Genomic DNA, 18,081 nt, shown 5'->3' on the forward strand with positions numbered 1-18,081 from the left:
GTGCTATTAAAACAAAATACTCAGTAGTAGAATAAAAAACAAGAAAACAAATTTTCCCAATCTGAGATCTGCAAATTTGACTTTGCAGGGAAATCAACATACATCATAAATTATTTGCAACTCTTTTCAAGATTTCTAACCTTAAGAGCCTCTTGTAGTTATTAAGTTCTGCTCGTAATGGAACAGACATATTAAATACCAATTTTCCAAAAAGGTATTTTTATGATTTTGGAAAAATATTCACTTTTCTCCAATGGCATATGTGTATATTTAAATTTTAGGACACATTTGTATGTATGTATTCCAATGTATTGGTACACTGTAAAATCATAAAATCATTTTGGTCTGGTTTCTAGTGCAAATGTTTTACTAACTTGAGACAAAAATAACTTAAAACTATTTTTAACAACATAGAGAGGTCTGTTTTAACATAATTCCTTAATATTAATTAAAAAATAAATAAAATCTAAGAAATTACTGAAAAGTTAGTTTTGTCTTATTTTAAGTTTACTAAGGTATTTGAACTAGAACTTAGACCAAAAATACTTGGCAAGATTTTGTTTTTGCAGTGTATTTATTGAAGCTGTCATTGAACAAACAGTGGAGGAAACAGTAAAACTTATCACGGTAAACGATAAACGATACAATAAATACCTGAATTAAAGTGATTTAAAAGAAAAACATTTATCTTTTAATTATATCTTTCAATAACAAATAAAAAAACACAAAATCACAGTTTGAGCTACAGTCTTTGACAGTTTTCAGTGTTGCTGACACTGAATTATTATTTTTGTATTATTTTTATTCAAGCATAAAGCGTTTTGCTAAGCTAAACTGAATCTGGTTGCTAGGCGGATTCCCTTTCTGTCAGAAAGCAGCAGAAAAATCAGAGTCCATATTTGCTAAATGGCAGCTATTTAATATTCATGTGGCAGCAGACGGGTTCCAGTCTGTTCAGAGGGTCAGAGCCGACAGAGCAGCTCTGTGGCCGAGAAAGGCAGGGCTCTCAAAATGCTCATCATCTGTCTTATTGTTTATGCAACAATCAGCGACCTAAACATATTACACTGTAATATTTGATAGATTGATGTCATTACATGAGTTCGACTCAAGGCATTTGGAGTTTAAATCTAAACATGTTTTTAATGCAGTGGCCTAAAATATGAACAATTTGGACAATCCAGCAAAGTCAAAGGATCCTGGTGTTGCTAGTTACATATTTTGTACCATGCATCTTCATTTTCAGGTTTAAAAAAATCGTCCAAGTCCTTGTCTTAGTTATGTTTCCAAACAAAATCCATATTTAATTCAATACAAGGTGGAGAAAACTACTCTGATGCTCTGTAAACAAGTGGATTAAAAAACTGAAACTAAAGGAAATCAGTCACCAAATCCAACATTATGTTAATGCATAAATGTTGCAAATTAAACTGAAGTAGTAACCTGGAACATGCGAGTATGTCTTCAGGTCTTCAGGTACACAATATTCCAGAAAACACATGAATAAACTGGCTCTGATGTAAGCTAAGGCTGCATTCACACTTGCCCCATTTAGGCTGCTTTAATTAAACTCCAGTTCGTTTGCATAGAAAGTTTGTTTTGTGTGAATGCGCAATCGAACTCAAAAAGCGAACATGGGTCCACCTACAAACCTTGGTCTTGGTTTGGATGAAGTGAAGTATGGTTTCAATGTATATGTGGATGCCAAGTGGAAAAGCAGGGCATTCTGGGTAAATACAACCAAAACAAACGCAATAGCCTAGCGGTAGCAGGAGAAATGGCTAATGGTCGTTTCTGAAGGACAAAAGAGAAACCCTACAACCACTAAAATCTGACGGTACTCCATTTTTGTTTACATTTTTAAAAGAATGGAGTTGTGCTCAGTGTCTTCTTCGTTGGTTTCATGTTGTTTCCTTCAGTGGTTCTTGGTGCAGCGCCACCACAGGTGAGGAGGGGAACAGGTTTTCAAAGTGTCTGGTTTGTTTGACACAAAGCTGAGTGAAAGGAAACTGCACAAGCTGAAAATTTAACAAATGCTGCAACTCTGGTCCCAAATTGAACCGGATCTCCCAGACTATCAAGTGTGAAAACACCATAAGTCCTTATCTATTACAGCTTTTAAACTCCTGTGGATTAGAAGAAATCCCGAATGCTGTTATTATCACTCAGTCTGATTCCTCCCGTGGCATGAAGTGTCATCAAACGCCGTCACGCCTTTTTCACTGCTGATTTTCAAGTCTGGCGGTGAAATTCACCCAAAGGGAAATGAGGTGAAATTCTGCCCGGATCACAGCGTGAACAGATGACAGCGGAGGAAAATTCCTGGCATTCCCATCAGAGCGCTCACATTGCTGTTAGAAAGCCTTGCTGGTGTAACATTGCTGCACTGAGTCGACGACGTGGCGACCCTTTGGCCCACGACGCCCGCCGCGTACAGACCGTACATGTTACTGTACACACATATGTAACAGGGTTTTATTTTAACTATTTTATAGATGTGAAGTTTGTCAAAATCTGTTTATTTATTCTTTTCATTTATTTTTGTTTAGTCAATAAGTTGTTTCTCCAGACATTTATTGGTGTATTATGTTCTGTTACGCTGCTCTTGGCAGTTGGTGGTTACCATAGCAACCAGTAACTGACAGCTCCTCCATCTTTCTTCTCTGTTGCCTTCGTTAACTGTGTATTACAATAAGCTCTGTATTTTCTTTACAAGTATTATATTTTAACATATGTTTTAGACATATTTAAATTATATGTAGCGTATATAATTTTGACATGATTTGTACTGGTTATCATTATTACTGTGTTTTTATGTTTAATTTTGCAACTGTTAACTTCTGCTAACTGCTATTAGCTGCCATTAACTTCTCATCGGCAGATATTTCTCAGTAGTTTGTTTAGTGTTATTTATTGTATTTTAATTAATGTATTGGAGTATTAGCTGATGTTCACCACCAACTTGATTTTCTTAAGTTTTCCTACATACAGTCCATTGCAAAAACACAAAATCTTACCAAGTATTTTTTTGTCTAGTTTCGAGTGCAAATATTTTATTACACTTGAAGTGAGACAAACTTCAAAGTAACTTTTCAGCAAGATATAGGAGCTCGTTTTAAGTAAATAATTCCTTAATATTGATGAAAAAGTACTATTTCTATTGGCAGATAAATTAACTTATAACATGGGAAAATGTCTTGTTATAACTTAAATAATCTGCCAATGGAAAAAGTAATTTTTTCATCAATATTAAGGAATTTTTTGCCTAAAACAAGCCACTATATCTTGCTAAAAAGTTGCTTGTGAGTTAGTTCTGTCTTATTTCAAGTTTACCAAGATATTTACTTTAAAGATAGACTGCTCTCAGATAGAGTTTTAAACAGAGTAAACTTATTACAAACATAATTTTCTTACAAAGCATTTGTCTTTATATAATCAACCTTTACAAAAAGGTAAAACTATATTTATCCAGAGACTTTTCCTGGAAAGTCAAATAACCAACTTTTATTTTTCATTTAACGTGGCTAAACATAGCAAGTATTTGAAATAAATTGATCCAAATTACTGAAAATAAAGTCAATCAAGCCCAAAAGAAACTGAAAACAACATCTTTATCTTAATACACCAAACATATAAAATTTAAAATGGTGTATTAGGATCATTGTAGAGAAAAAAAACTGGAGTGAATTTCCACCAAAAAACCTCAGAAATCTTGAGATTAATCTCAGAAATTGTAGTTTCAAATGTCAATTTTTGTAACTTTTGAAACTTTCCACATTTTTTCCAAGAAGATGTATGGAATTAATCACAAGTTTTTTGGTAAAAATTTACTTCCACATTTTATTTAGCTTATTTATTTGTTTGTTTATAATGGTCCCAATACATTGTTGTAAAAATCCCTTTCAAGTTTTGGAACTACAAAAATTACCATTTAGAAAAACTTAAAAATAGAAAAAATTGGGCTACTTTATGTTGGGTTGGCCCACGTGACAAAAGGTCTGGACCAAAACTAGACCAGAATTACTTGGTGAGATTTTGTGTTTTTGCAGTGTGAAGGTCAGAAGGGTTAACCACACATACAGTCGGTGTATCACGTTACCCGCCATCGCCACGGACACCCCAACCCAGCGTGAACTGAATACCAAACCGAGGCGAGCCACGTTTCTGATCGGGCTCCGGCGCGTGTGTGTTGGTGCAAATGTCCGAGGATTTGGGCACGGCCTTCTGCTTGGAGCCGGTACGCGAGTCTGTCAGCTGTTGAGCACAGACGGGCCGAGACCTGCAGCCCACCACCCACCCCGACACATGTAAACACATGCCGAGTGACAGCGGGCAACGAAGATCCCCGCTGCAAACAGAGCCTCACACCACCTGCATTTTATTGGTGCGTTTGAGCTAACAGACCCCCTGACCTGATTTTTATGCAACCAACAGACATGATGAGTAACAACTGTTTGCCATTTGTCACAGATTTTTTGTTTTTCTTTTCTTTTTTTATAGAGATGTGTGTCGTGTTTTTTTTGTTTCTGTGCTTCATGAAACAAAAAGCAATGACTACAGTAAAGGAGAAGAAATGCAAACAAAGTTGAAATGCTTATTGATAATCAAAAACAAAAATGTTTTCAAATCAAAATTTAATCAAATTTTATCTGTACAGCAAATTTCTATGGAGGACCAAAACTGACTGTCAAAACAGGAAGACAAAAATAAAATATTTTCATTTCTTTGAAAACATGTCTAAGGAAGAGGAAAATAAAAAAATATATACATTTCTGCTTTTATTTTTAATTATGTCAGTTTGGGTCCTCCATAAATTTCAGCAACAAGGAATTTCAATCATAAGAGCAAGTTATTGATCTGATCATGTACGGTTATCTGATCTATCAGATACAAACCTTTTATTAGAAGCTAAGCACTAAATTTTAGGTGAATAGCATCAGATAAAAGCTGTGATATGGAGGTAAAGAAGCAGAAAAAAAGCACCAAATGCAACCTTTATTTTCACTTGTAAAACAAAACATAACTCAGAAACAGGAAAATTAAACACCCTAGATTCAGAAAGCCATAGGAATGTAAAATTATCAGTTCTTAAAGTTTAAATGAGCCACAAGTTGACTTTAAGACCCAGCTGCTTGTGCAAACCGGACCAGAAAGTTTATCTAATCATAAATGACTTTCATATTTTCTCCCTTTAAGCCCAGCTGAACGTATATCATCTGCTAATGGAGCTGGTGCTTAAAGCATCGGCTTGACTGTAAAGAGTTGGCAGCTGGTTTGAGCCCCGATAATAAATGTGATTAATGTATTAGTCCTTAGAGCAGGCAGGGCCGACGGGGATGCCTGGTGGACGTGGAGCCAAAATCAGTTTCCACCAACAATCGTAACGTGTCGCGATAATTCACCACGATTAACACAAAAGATAAATGAAGAGGAGCCAAAAAACTGATCATAAACATGAACTTCTTTTTAAAGGACTGAGACTGAAACAATAGGTTTATCTTTTTTTTCCACAACCTGATGACAAGCGTGTCAAACACAAGGCCCAGGGGCCAAATTCGGGCCGCGGTAGCTTTTTATGTGGCCCTCTGGACTCCAGAGGAATGTATGAATAAAACCTTCAAGATAACAGTTGTGTGCTTAAATATTATTTTATCAATCAGATCAAAGTGGTTTTTATCTTTTTACTGTGAAGTTACTTCAGTCAGTGCTTCCAGTTTAACTACGATCATGTAAATTCACACTAAATCAATAAATCACATTAGTTTTTTTTTATCCTAATGGATAATTGTGAGTTCATTGAAAATTTTCCAGAAAATGGTCAAGAACAGGTGATGCCAGTGATGCCAACTCCCACCTGTAGGTGGCAGTGTGTTTTACTTCCACACTTCTGTCTTACTTGATGTCATACATAAGTGCAAATATTGCAAAATTCCTTGAAAATATTTTTAACCTAGCAATTTATCGGATAAAAATTGGTGAGGCATTCAATCGATGTGAAAAACTGTTAAATATGATTAGATTTTAAGAAATGCAGAGACAGTTCTCACCATTTATCGGGTTTATCAAAGCATTCTGGTACAACCGGACCTTTAAGAACATTTGTGATCTTAATGCGGCAAAAAATGAAATCAAGGTTGACGCCTCTGCTCTAGACGGTATGGAAATGAATTGCATTTCCATACAAAAGCCATTTATGTGTGGAAAAGTGTTCACCAAGGCCTGAAGGTACAGACCTAATCAGCTTGGCTGCTGAATTATTCATGACTTAATCTCCCGTCTGATCGCTGCCCAATATCACAGAATCCCTCATAAACACTCAACTACATTCCCAGATAAATAATCATGCTTAGGTTAGTCTGTGAGCGTATGTATTTTTTTATTTTTATATCATCTTCCAGCATGAGAAAGATTGAAGTTACGTGTTTAAAGGCTGCTTCGTCAGGACTTGATTACTGCATTTATGCGGTGCATTGCAGTAAACTATCCAGGGTGAGCCAAATAATTAAATCTGTTGAACTTTGACCAAAGTTTAAGGCTGCAAACAATAACAAGGTCAAAATTTTAATATTGATAAAAGAAAGCGCCTTGGGAAATAATTATACTTTTGAGTGTTTATTCTTCCTGCTAATACACAAACTTGCAGATGAAGATTCAGATTCAGAACCTTTAGCTGTATCTGAATTTATCACATGCAAAATGTTAAGAGTTTAAATTAGTCATTTGCTGCGGAGCAATTACTTTCCGCCCAACAAGTGATCAATAAAATCTGCCCCTGTGGTGAAGTATTGAGTTTCTGTCGCAATAAAATACCAGAATTGGGTCCAAATTGCAACGAATTACCTGCAAAGTTAAATAGAAAGGAGAAAAAGTTTCAGAGACATTAATCAGCCAGAGCACAAGATAAATACATAATTCCTTCATACTGATGCGAATCAGCAAACTGAGAAAAATATTCAAGTCCTGAACAAGGAAATAAAGTAGAAAACCAACAAACGTTATGCAGATGGATGGATGGATGGATGGATGGATGGATGGATGGATGGATGGATGGATGGATGGATGGATGGATGGATGGATGGATGGATCTACCAACCAGCAGACGGATGGATGGATGGATGGATGGATGGATGGATGGATGGATGGATGGATGGATGGATGGATGGATGGATGGATGGATGGATGGATGNATGGATGGATGGATGGATGGATGAATGGATGGATTAATGGATGGATGAAAGGATGGATGAACCAATCGATGGTTCTACCAACCAGCAGACGGATGGATGGCTGGATGAGTCCACTTTATTAGGTACGCCAGTTGAATTGCTGGTAAACTTAATCAGCCAATCACGCAGCAGCATTTCAAAGCCTTCAAACATCCAACCTGGGAATCCAACCTGCTGAACTGAGCAGCTTCCAAACAGAACGAAGGGTTGAAGAGCCTTTGAGCAAAACGTGGCTGATGCTGACAGAGAGACCAGTTTGAATGTTTCAGAAACATTTGGTCTGCTGGTTCCTCACAACCTCACTGACACACAGAACGAACCAAAAAACAGAAAATACGTTCAGACAGGAGGGAAATGATCAGCTTTTAAACCACGGTGTCCAAAATGCGGCGCAGGGACCATTTGTGGCCCTTGGACTGATTTATCATGGCCTCCAACTACAGCTCAAGAATGCTACTAATTAGTTTATTTTTAATCAGGGTGAAATTATTAAACATTAAACATAGCAAGCATTTTGAAAGAAAATGACTCAAATCCTGTTCCTATGGCTGAGAATAAATTTGTTCAACTGAGCCAAAAAATTTTAAACTAGACAAAAAATTTGTAAAATCTACAATGGTGTATTGGGGTCACTGTAGAGAAAAAAAAACAGCAGCAAATTTCTTCCAAAAAACCCAGAAATCTTCAGATTAATCTCAGAAATTTTCTACAAAAAACATGGAAATTCCTTAGTTTCAAATGTCTTTTTTTTTACTTTTCAGAGCTTTAAGAGTCAAAAATTGCAAGAAAGAAATCTGGGAAATTTCTGAATTTCAAAAGTCAAACATTTAAAATGAAACTTTTTTCTAAGATTAATCTGAAAATTAATCTTTTATTTCTTAGATTTTTTAGAAATAAAAAAGATTTTTATTTCTTAGATTTTTGACTTTCCAAACTTGGAAATGTTCTGGTTTTCTCAGAAATCTAGTGGAAACAACATGAAAATTTGAGTATTTCTGCAATTTTTTCTAGCAAATTTTTCACTTTTCAACCTCAAAATTTCCACTTTTCTAGAAAATTTCTGAGATTAACCTCAAAATTTTAGATTTTATTTTTAGCCAGAACATTTTTGACTTTTCACATTTCCAGGTTTATTCTAGAAAATTTCAAACAATCTCAATTTCTGGAGTAATCTACTCCTTTCACTTCTACGTACATTGCTCAAATACATCACTGTACCAATCTAACTTATCTGAGGTACTTTGTAAAAAATGAATAAAAAGTTTTTTAAAAATAACTTATTTTAAAACTTATTTGTAAAAGTTTTAAACTACAAGTCACTTTCCTTCCACTGCACAAATGCAAACTATTTTGTTTTGCTAGCATTTCATCTTTTTTGCTGCATTGACTAAAATCCTCACATTAATAAAAAAATAAATAAAATAAAAGACACTGACAATAAAGTTGCTTGATGCTTATAATTAAATAAAAATCAAATCTAAGTTTGTAGTTAGCAAAGAATAAATACTTTTCAGTTAATCACATTTTTAATTTCACTGAGAAATACTTAAAAGGCCCATCTCAGGTTTTGGTGCCCTTTTTGTCCCCCAGGCCCTGAAATCTCTAATGCTCGCCCCTGTTGGCAGCAGAGAAGTTTGTCTCTCTCCTGCTGTCACTCTCACAGCAGGCTGCATCATCACCCACTGATCATCAGGTGCTAGGATGAGACATGGACACTCTCCCGCGAACACACCTCCCACGCAACATGCACCCATCTACTCCCCTGAGCCGCTGCCTGTTTATCACGCGGGGAGTTTCTGCGCGTTTCCAGGTGAGTTTGTGGTTACATGGCGGCTCACCTTTCATCCAGTCCACCACCTGGTTCGTGCTCCATTTGCTCACCGGCTCCATCACCAGCGCCATCGAGGAAACTTTGCGTGGACTCTCCGTTGTGTCGTTACCCCCAAAAGCAGAGCCCAGTCAGGCGGACACACCTCCACCTTCTCCTCCTCCTCTTCCTCCCTTGAGCCCCTCCAGCTCACTTCCTCTTCCTCCTTCCGCAGCCAGGTGACTCCTTACTTCTTCAAACTGGCTGCGCTGGTCCCGGTCCAGTCCGCGCTCTGCGATTCGGTCCCGTTTGATACAGCAGGGTCCGGTACATCCCTCTGCCGGAGCCTGTCTGACTCCTTTCTCTCTCCCTCTCTCTCTATTCTCTCTCTCCTTCTCCCTCTCTTGCCCACGGTGCGTCAGTCCCGCTGAGTGTGTGTGTGACAGCTATGGAGTGCGTGTAGGTGTGCGCAGCAGCAGCAGCGCCGAGTGTAGGATAGATAAGTCACACCGGACTCCACATCTCTCTCTCTCCCTCTTCAGATATGATTAATCCGCGCACGCGCCCCGTGGGTGGCTGCGCGCGCGCACGTGTCGGTGTATTTCCCACAGGAGCGGCAGAATCGTGTAGGGATGATGGAGATGGAGCTGATTCTCAGAGATATTCATGATTGGAGGCTTCAGCTGCTGTGATGAAACCTAATGAGCCTTCAGCCTCTGGCTGATGTCTTCTTCTCCCAAATCTGGACAGATAAATCAGGTGCAAAGTCGCACCTGAGCAACGCAACTCATCCCTCTCTGCAGGTGTCAGCGACGTAAATGGATCTGGAAGTTACAGTCTTTATGTTCCAACAACTAAACCACAGTTGTTTGAGAGCTTAATGTGAAAAAAGTGGATGTAATTGTGAAAAATACATGTTTTTCTGGCTGGTGAAATCTGAAAAGTGTGGCATGCATGTTTTTTTAAATCATCGCACTACCAGTTTTGCACAGCTACAACCTGAAATGTGTTAGTTCTTCTATTACAAATAAAATAAAATAGCCAAATGATTACCAAAATAAAAGGTTCCTATAACCAGAATAAAGGTTGTTATTTGTATTTTTTAAATTATTTCTGGTTAGTGTTTAATTATCCAGGTATTTTTGATGAGCTTGTTGGTGGTGGTTCAAATCTCTTTCCTTTTCCCTTAATAAATATAATTACCACTTAAAAGTTGGATTTTGTAATTATCTTTGGGTGATATTAAACTTCCTTTGATTGTGTGTTAAAGAAATCTTTAACAGCGGTGTAATGTTGATTTGAAACCGATTGGATCAGATTAATGAAATAAGGAGAACAAAGGCTAAAATCTGCCATCTTTGTTTCCTTCTGCCTCCATTTTTGCTCCTTTTTTTCCCCTGTGGTGTTTTTGTTTTAGATCAGAGGCAGAGCGGTCTCAAGGCAGCTGGTTCATGGTTCATATGAACAGCAGAGCGTCGAGACGATGAACATTTCTGTTTGACGAGAAGGAGCAACAGAAGGTTTTGTTGCCATAGCGACGGTCTGAAAAGCCACCGAGGCGCCGCCATTGAAAAGCTACTTTCTTTAGATCAATAACAGTTTGTTTGGAAAGTTTACGCAGGATCAAACAAGCAAGATTTTAAAAACAAAAGATCCACAGCTCCTAACATTTTTTACCTGCTTTTTTTTCGCTTCTTTTGGCAGATAAACAATCCTACCAACTGTTTTTAATTTAATTTTACTCCACTTTATGAGTGAATTGAGCTGCTGTAAAGGAAGACGTTTCATCTCGTGAAAACTGTAGAAAAACATCAACATTTAGATAATAAAATACCTGAATCATGAGATGACAGGATTATAATTTAAATCACTTGAATTGTGTAAATTATCAGATTAAGAGAAGCTATTTTTTAAACAATACTAACACCATTACAGTCAGATGTGGTTTGTTTGATGTACCCAAGTGTTGCATCAATAAGCTATAGATCTATGGTAAAGATATTCTGTCTTCTGTGAGGAAAACATGAGTTTTCTGTTTAAACAGCGACCTCTGCTGGTAACACGTATAAATGACAACAATGAAGGGAAAGGCAGCAGATTTCTGCAGCAAACCAAGAGCATTTTTCCACATTACAACCATAAAATCCAGTATATTTCACTGGGACTTTGTGTTGCAGACTGACTGAGTCAATACTTTCACTTCCTTTGTACATCTAGACTTATTTTTGCTAACATGTTTGGAAAAACTCTCCCAGATTTGGTGGAGAGTATCTGAAGTTTTGTCACAATTTTCTTGACTGAATTTAGAAATGGATTTGTACTTGGCTATTCTAATGCATAAATATTAATTCCCCCCAGTTTTTTGTGACTCTGCAATCGTGGAAATTCACACAAAATCAACAGATTCTCACATTTTGTAAAGCTAAGGTATAATTGTGAGGGATTCTTTCTTTTTGCAAATGTTCTGCAAAAATGCTTAAAAACATCCATTTTAAGCAGCGCCGGCCCAAACTGTATGCGAGTTAAATGGGTCATTATGGCCCAAAAGAAACCAACATAATAAAAGATATATGTTTATCTAACATAACATTGAATGATGCAAACTAAATGCTATTACACATGGAAAACTTTATTTCAGTTATTGCTAATAGTTATTACAGAAATAATATATTAATGTGTTCTTGCTCCTGACTCCTGCCACTGTTGGGAAAATATAAGATAAAACTTGCTAACTTACTTACTGCAAAATATAGTTTTTATAAGGTGTTTCTTTCAAATAAACAAAATAAAATGGCACAGTTTACGTTTCAAAATCCAACTATTTTTCTTGTGTTTGCTGCTCCTGTAAGGTTAAAATCCACTGCCATATTTTTTAAAAATAATAATAATTACATTATATAATGTGGAGGCCCCAAATAAAAATCTACATAGGGCCCCACAAATGTTTGGACCGGCCCTGTGATGCTAACTCCCACCTGTAAATGTTAGCATTTATTACACTGCTGCCTCAGTTAATGTCAGCATGGTCCGTGATCAAAATGCCGAGTAACAAAATGTGACATTTGTACACTTATGATGAAATATTGCAAAAATCATTGCAAAAAAAAAAAAAAAAAAAAATTAAAACAATCTCAAAATCCTGGAGGGACTAAAAATAAAGTGTTCATTTTTTGCTAAAAAGTGAAACAACCTTCACAACTTGTAGTTGGAGAATTCATGATTCCAGTTTGGTGACGTTGAAGTAGATATTAGCTGCGTTTCCGTTACAAACATTCACAAAACTCTGTCGATGTTCCGCTAATGTCGAAAAAAAAACCTGTCGCAACTAGTGTTTCCATAAAAATAAAAACTAATTAAAATCACACTAAGCTTGTTCACAATTAATCATGCTGTCAAAAAACACACGGCGCCGTAATCCTCCATCTACTTCCTTGTTTTCTTCTTCGTTGGTTATGCCAGAGGGAAAATCCTGGTTGATCACGTGATGCGAAAAAAATGTTTTCGTTGCATGACAAACCAATTTAAATCCGGCCAAAAATCCAGCTGATCCCATCGCTCCCTGGCGGGTCCCGTCTCCTTGGCCACACAGGACAAGGGAGGAGGGTCGCTGATGCTCCAGTTATTGGAAGGCCTTTTCTTTCTTAGTGCTAAGAATAATGCCAGAACTTAAATGTGAATGCCATACATTCCTACTCAATAAATATTAGGACATACGTCCTGATCAGCCTTGTCTTATTAATAGTACCTTTCGAAAATAACCTTTTAGCAGGTATTAAATGTACTGCAAAATATAAATATGTTAAAACGGAAGTAATCTAATTAATCTTGGTGATGGAAATGCTGACAAAGGAACTTTTCAGTCATATTTTGATTTATGGAATCAGCCTGGATTTGCTGAATGCAAATACAGTTGAAAAGTTTCACAATTCAGTAATATTTTTTGTGAAGAATTATCACATAGTTGCCTTTTATTGTCTGATTTTATCAAGTGCTAAAAACATCAACAACATGAGATTCTGTACAATCAAAATGTTACTAAACGTTTCAAAAGTAGAACAAGTAATTTCTGTGTAAACCAAATGAATCCCTGTCAATGCAAACTGCATTTTTCAATGATGTGATTCTGACTCCACAGCTTCCCTCAGTTGGTTGGCAAAACCTTTTGCCCTGCTGACTTACACACAGCAGATGAGATATGATGCGTCTTTAATATGGCAAATAATAAAGAAGCAAAAACGTTTTGGGGTCTGATTGGTGCAGTTGGGGAATAAAGTGACCATCGATATTACTGGATTCTATAAAATGTGGCTTAAAGCTGAGATACTGATGTTTGGATATGTAATAATAAATATTCTCTCTGCATATGAATCTATAGTTTGGTTTCTGTCAGTTCTGTAAAGATACAAGAGAGAACAAAGCAAATTTCTCTTTTATATTGGCCAATAATTTAATTTTACTTAACTGTCGCTGTAGGAGCCATTGTTTAAAATTTAACAAACTTTGGCTCCTATAAACTTTATGAAATATTTCATCCTATTTGCTCTGAATGTTGCCACGTTCTACGAACAAATGATGCAATTAGTCCAGGGGGAAAAAAAGAAAAAAAAGGATTATTATTATTTTTATCTTTATTATCAATCTTTGAAACATTGACATTGTACACAAACATAAGAAAAGAAAAAAAAATAATAATAAAATAAAATATATGCCAGGGGGATTTTAAACATCATCTGGACAGAATTACAATATATTAAATTTATGTAATAAATTTACTGTTTTCATAGCTTTTGGATTATTAAGACATAATGAGATGATTGTACATTTTCAATCCGTTAATGAAGATAGAGAATAAAGGTTTGTTTTTGCTGAACTTGCTTTTATGTATCAAGAATTTAGCAAGAAGCATAATGAGGTTGATGACAACAACAGAATCACAGTTCTTCTGGTCAAAGCAGTAAAGCCAAGATTAACAGTTTCAAAACTGAGAAGAGTTTGTGGGGAAACAGTATCAGGTTCATGAAATCGTCCCAGAGCTTCTTGGTGGAGTCACAGCTCCAAAACAAACGATTCATGTCTTCAGTCTGAGTGGTACAGAAAGAGCTCAATGCATCAATATTTTTATTGAATCTACACATATACTGTTTGGTTGGGTAGCATCTGTGGACAAGTTTATAAGTCACTTCTTTAACTTTGTTAGTAACAAATAATTCATGAGGCAGAGACCAAACCTTCCTCCAATTAAGACCATGAATGAGCCTGTTCCAATAAACAGCAGCACAGGGTTGAGAGACGATCAGCTGTTGGAAAAGGGAACAAATTTCCTTGTTTTTGGAATTAGACACCAGACAAACTTTACCAACAGATGTATCCATTAAACTGCATGAGGTGGGGTCTGGTTTCTGACTGATGATGCCTTTCATAATCATACGAAGGCCAGAGGGAACGGCATCAAGGACAGCAGCGGATTCCTGAGCAGTTACTGGAAACTTAAAGAAAATTCACTGTAACTGAACAACGACCCTTGATTATTAAACAGCTGCCTTACATACATTATATTATTTTTTATCCAGTAGCCAATGCAGAGATTTATTCTTGTATAAAATATCCTTATTGTGCCAGATTATACATTTGTGAGGAGAATAGTTGTGCTTATAGATCAGTAACCAAGACAGCAAACATTGTTTGTGGAATGTGGACAGTTTGACTGGGATTTTTTCAGGATTAAAGTTACAGAGCAGAAGAAAATCAAGACCACCCAACTGAGAGAATATATAATTAGGAATGAAATTCCAACATGAGGCGGGACATGGCGGGTATTGTTCAGTCCATTTGACTTTTAGAGTATTATTTAAAGTAGAAAAGTCCAGGAAATTTAACCCCCCATATCAATTGGGTTCATAATAACAGACTTTTAAATGTAATGGATTTTGTGCTTCCAAAGAAAGTTGAATAATAACTGGTCAATACTTTTCCAGGTGCTGTTGTCTACAAAGAGAGGAGAGGCCAAATAAACCAAACTGGAGACGCCTTCTGCCTTAGAGAGCAGAGTCCTTCCCCTCAGAGTCGGATCTCTGTGCAGCCAGAGGTTCGGCTTTGTTCTGGTTCTGGTAACAGCAGGAGAAACGTTTTCAACACATCTACTTTTATCACTTCTGGTGAAGGTGATTCCTAAGTATACAACATTCTGCTTAATTGGTATGTTGCTTATAGAGGATACAACACAATCCTTAATAGCAAAAAGTTCACATTTATTGACATTTAGACACAAAGCAGAGGCTCTAGAAAAGATCCGAATAATGTCAAGAGCAAGGGGAACTTGTTCAGAGTTACACAGAAAAAGTGTAGCAACGTCTGCCAGTTGGTTTATTAGTATATTCCTGTTTGCTGTGTCGATACCTTGTAAGGGACTCGCTTTAAGATGGGTTGAAAGGAGTTGGCCAGCCAGTAGGAAGAGATATGGAGAAACAGGACAGCCCTGCCTGATGCCTCGATGGGACTGAAATCTGGGGAAGTTCCAGATTTTAACTTTATAGCACTGTTGCCATTAGAATAAAGAGTTTGAATAGCTTTAATGAAGAAGGGACCAAATCCACATTTTTCTAAAGCTAAAGATAAGAAGTCTTGCTCTACATAATCAAAACCTTTAAGTCAAGAAATAAGATAAAACTATTATCATCAATTAAATCTGAATAATCCATTATATCCAGGACCAATCTTATATTGTTGGATATGTGACGTCCTTTCATAAATCCTGACTGACTCTAATATCCTCTAAAACATGTTTAAGACGTTTGGCCAACACTAAAGCAAGTATTTTATAATCGTTATGTAACAGATTGGGCGCCAGTTATCTAGAAGAAGAATGTCTTTCTTTGGTTTAGGAATGAAGGTGGTGGCCCTGAGTCAAGGTAGGAGGGAGGGTTCCCCTCTCAAAGCTTTCCAAATATACCTGTAGAAGAAAAGGGGCCAGTTGTCTGGAGAATCATTTATAACACTCTGAGCTGAAGCCGTCTACTCCTGGAGATTTGTTCGTCTTTAGGTGTTTAATAGCATCCAAAATATCAAGTAGAGAGATTGCCTGATCACAAAAAAGTTTATTACTTTCATCAGTTTTTTAAGATCTGGAAGAGCATCAAAGACCTGAGCAGCAAACTCCTTGTTATATGCGGAGCTGTGTAATAATTGATAAAAGTCGGCACAGCAGGAGGCATTTTCACGAGGAACACTGCAGATATTTTCATTAATTTTGAGTTTGTGTATCAGAGATATAGCGACTCTTCTAATCTGAAGAAGTTGCAGAATTCGGCTCACCTTCTTCCAACCATCTGTCTGGATCTAATGAGGCCTCCTCTGCTCTCATGTTGGACATTTCATCTAAACTGTTCTGCAATTCTGAAAAATCATCTCTCCTGATCTGACATTTGATCCATTGATTTCAGAGAAAGGGTTGTTAAGTCTGAAACCTTCAGTTTGTTTCTTTTTCCTACATATATCCTTACCACACTTTCTTAAATATTTTCCTGTTTCCAACTTCAGAAGTTCCCAATTTAACCCAAAAACATTCTCCGTATTAGCTTTGGACCAGAATCTATCAAAGACATGAGGGAGTGAATAATATAATCATGTTTTCAAAGAGTTCAGTTTCCAAAATGTAAATCTCTCTGCACTGTTTGAAAGTTTAGCTTTATGTGAACAACACAGTGATCTGTAAGGAACCAAACCCTCAGTGCTGAACTGTCAGCACGGTGTGACATCATCCAGCTTCCTGTTGGGGGCGGAGCTTAGCAGCAGAGTCCAGAACCAGCTGGTACCTGGTTCTGCAGCACTAAGACTACATCTGGCAGATCACAGAAATGGCTGATCTGCTGCACCAATGAGGAACTGAGAGCCGAGAAAAGATGGCGTCTGATTGGATGATTGAGTAGCACAACTGGATGATCTACTTCCTGTTTGCTTCTCAGAGGAAGTGATGTCACTGAACAGCTGAGGATTTTAAAAACTGTTGAACTGAGATTTTTATTTCTGGATGAAAATGAATCAGAAAAAATATCAACTTTAAATTTGATCAAAACTCCATGAAGACACAAAATGGACCCGAGTTTGAATTTGATCTTTATTGATACAGACAGACAAACAATATCAGACACTAAAAATAAATGGGAGGGAAATCTTTCAGGTCAAAGGTCATCATCATGATCCAGTCAGAGTCTCTTTAGACTCAAACTGCTGCAGCTTCTGAGGATCAGCAGGAAACAAACGATTCTTTACTTTAGAGAGATCATGATCACCTCAACCTGCAGAGAGAAGAAAGATGCAAAGATCAGATCAGTGAGTGTTTCCAGCTTCTCTCCAGCAGCAGTCAGTGACGCAGCACATCCAGTATAAAGAGCAGCAGGGCCTTCAGTCCTGTTCAGAGAACTTTACTGGGACACTGGATCTTTGCTTTGATGCTAACTGGTTTAGTTCAAACATTTACTTACTTTACATTCTTTACAAAACGCTTCAGCTGCTGAACATCTGAATCTTTCAGGTCGTAGTTGTTGCTCAGGTCCAGTTGAGTCAGATGTGAGGGGTTAAAGGTCAGAGCTGAGGCCAGAGAAGAACAGCTGATCTCTGACAAACTGCAGTTCACCAACCTGAATAAAGAATAAAAGATGTGAGCTGAAGCCAACAGGATGCAGGTTAACCAGTCCAACAGAACCAGTTAAAGAGTCTCATGACTATTAATGCCAACAAGCTGCTGCTTCAATAAAGACCTGCTGACTTCAGCTCTTAAACTCTGTCAGCTCCACCAGCAGCTCCATCACTACAAACTCAGCTTCTGCAGCAAATCAGTCAAGTTTCACACAAACTAACAATCAGGAGTGTTAGGTAAATTGTATTATTATCAACTATTTGTTATACTGTTTTATATGTTCTTAGTTTATGTACTCTTATTTGGTTTAGTCATATCTTTTAAGGAATGTTTCTGTATTGTTAGTCACTCTGGCTTGCTTTCTCAGAAGGCCTCTCTGAAGAAGAGCAGTGACAGCAGCTCTTCACAGAACG

General features: G+C 37.1%; 2 protein-coding genes and 1 long non-coding RNA gene across 9 annotated transcripts in view; 1 reads left to right on the forward strand and 2 right to left on the reverse strand.

The window, feature by feature from the left end:
• Positions 1-9,693, reverse strand: part of cnksr2a (connector enhancer of kinase suppressor of Ras 2a) — a 79,985-nt gene extending 70,292 nt beyond the window's left edge. For both annotated transcript variants that reach the window (XM_016673242.1, XM_007555709.2), the window contains exon 1: positions 9,065-9,693. In XM_016673242.1, coding sequence (XP_016528728.1) covers positions 9,065-9,128 — 64 coding nt within the window. In that variant the 5' untranslated portion in view covers positions 9,129-9,693. The remainder of the gene's footprint in view (positions 1-9,064) is intronic.
• On the forward strand, positions 602-17,025 carry LOC107836656 (uncharacterized). Its single transcript, XR_001662600.1, has 3 exons — positions 602-612; positions 2,629-2,634; positions 16,746-17,025. It is a non-coding gene; the product is annotated as an uncharacterized LOC107836656 (long non-coding RNA).
• A 102-nt stretch (positions 17,026-17,127) lies between these two features.
• LOC103140528 (protein NLRC3-like) overlaps positions 17,128-18,081 on the reverse strand; it is a 29,979-nt gene continuing 29,025 nt past the window's right edge. For 5 of the 6 annotated variants that reach the window (XM_016673246.1, XM_007555710.2, XM_007555712.2 and 2 more), the window contains 2 exons: positions 17,514-17,669; positions 17,128-17,327 (listed from right to left, as the gene is read on the reverse strand). In XM_016673246.1, the coding sequence (XP_016528732.1) occupies positions 17,318-17,327; positions 17,514-17,669 (166 nt within the window). In that variant the 3' untranslated portion in view covers positions 17,128-17,317. The remainder of the gene's footprint in view (positions 17,328-17,513; positions 17,670-18,081) is intronic. The other variant, XM_016673247.1, reaches the window with a different exon arrangement.

Source organism: Poecilia formosa, unplaced genomic scaffold (assembly GCF_000485575.1).
Source record: "Poecilia formosa unplaced genomic scaffold, Poecilia_formosa-5.1.2 Scaffold72, whole genome shotgun sequence".
In the NCBI taxonomy this organism is placed as follows: Eukaryota; Metazoa; Chordata; class Actinopteri; order Cyprinodontiformes; family Poeciliidae; genus Poecilia; species Poecilia formosa.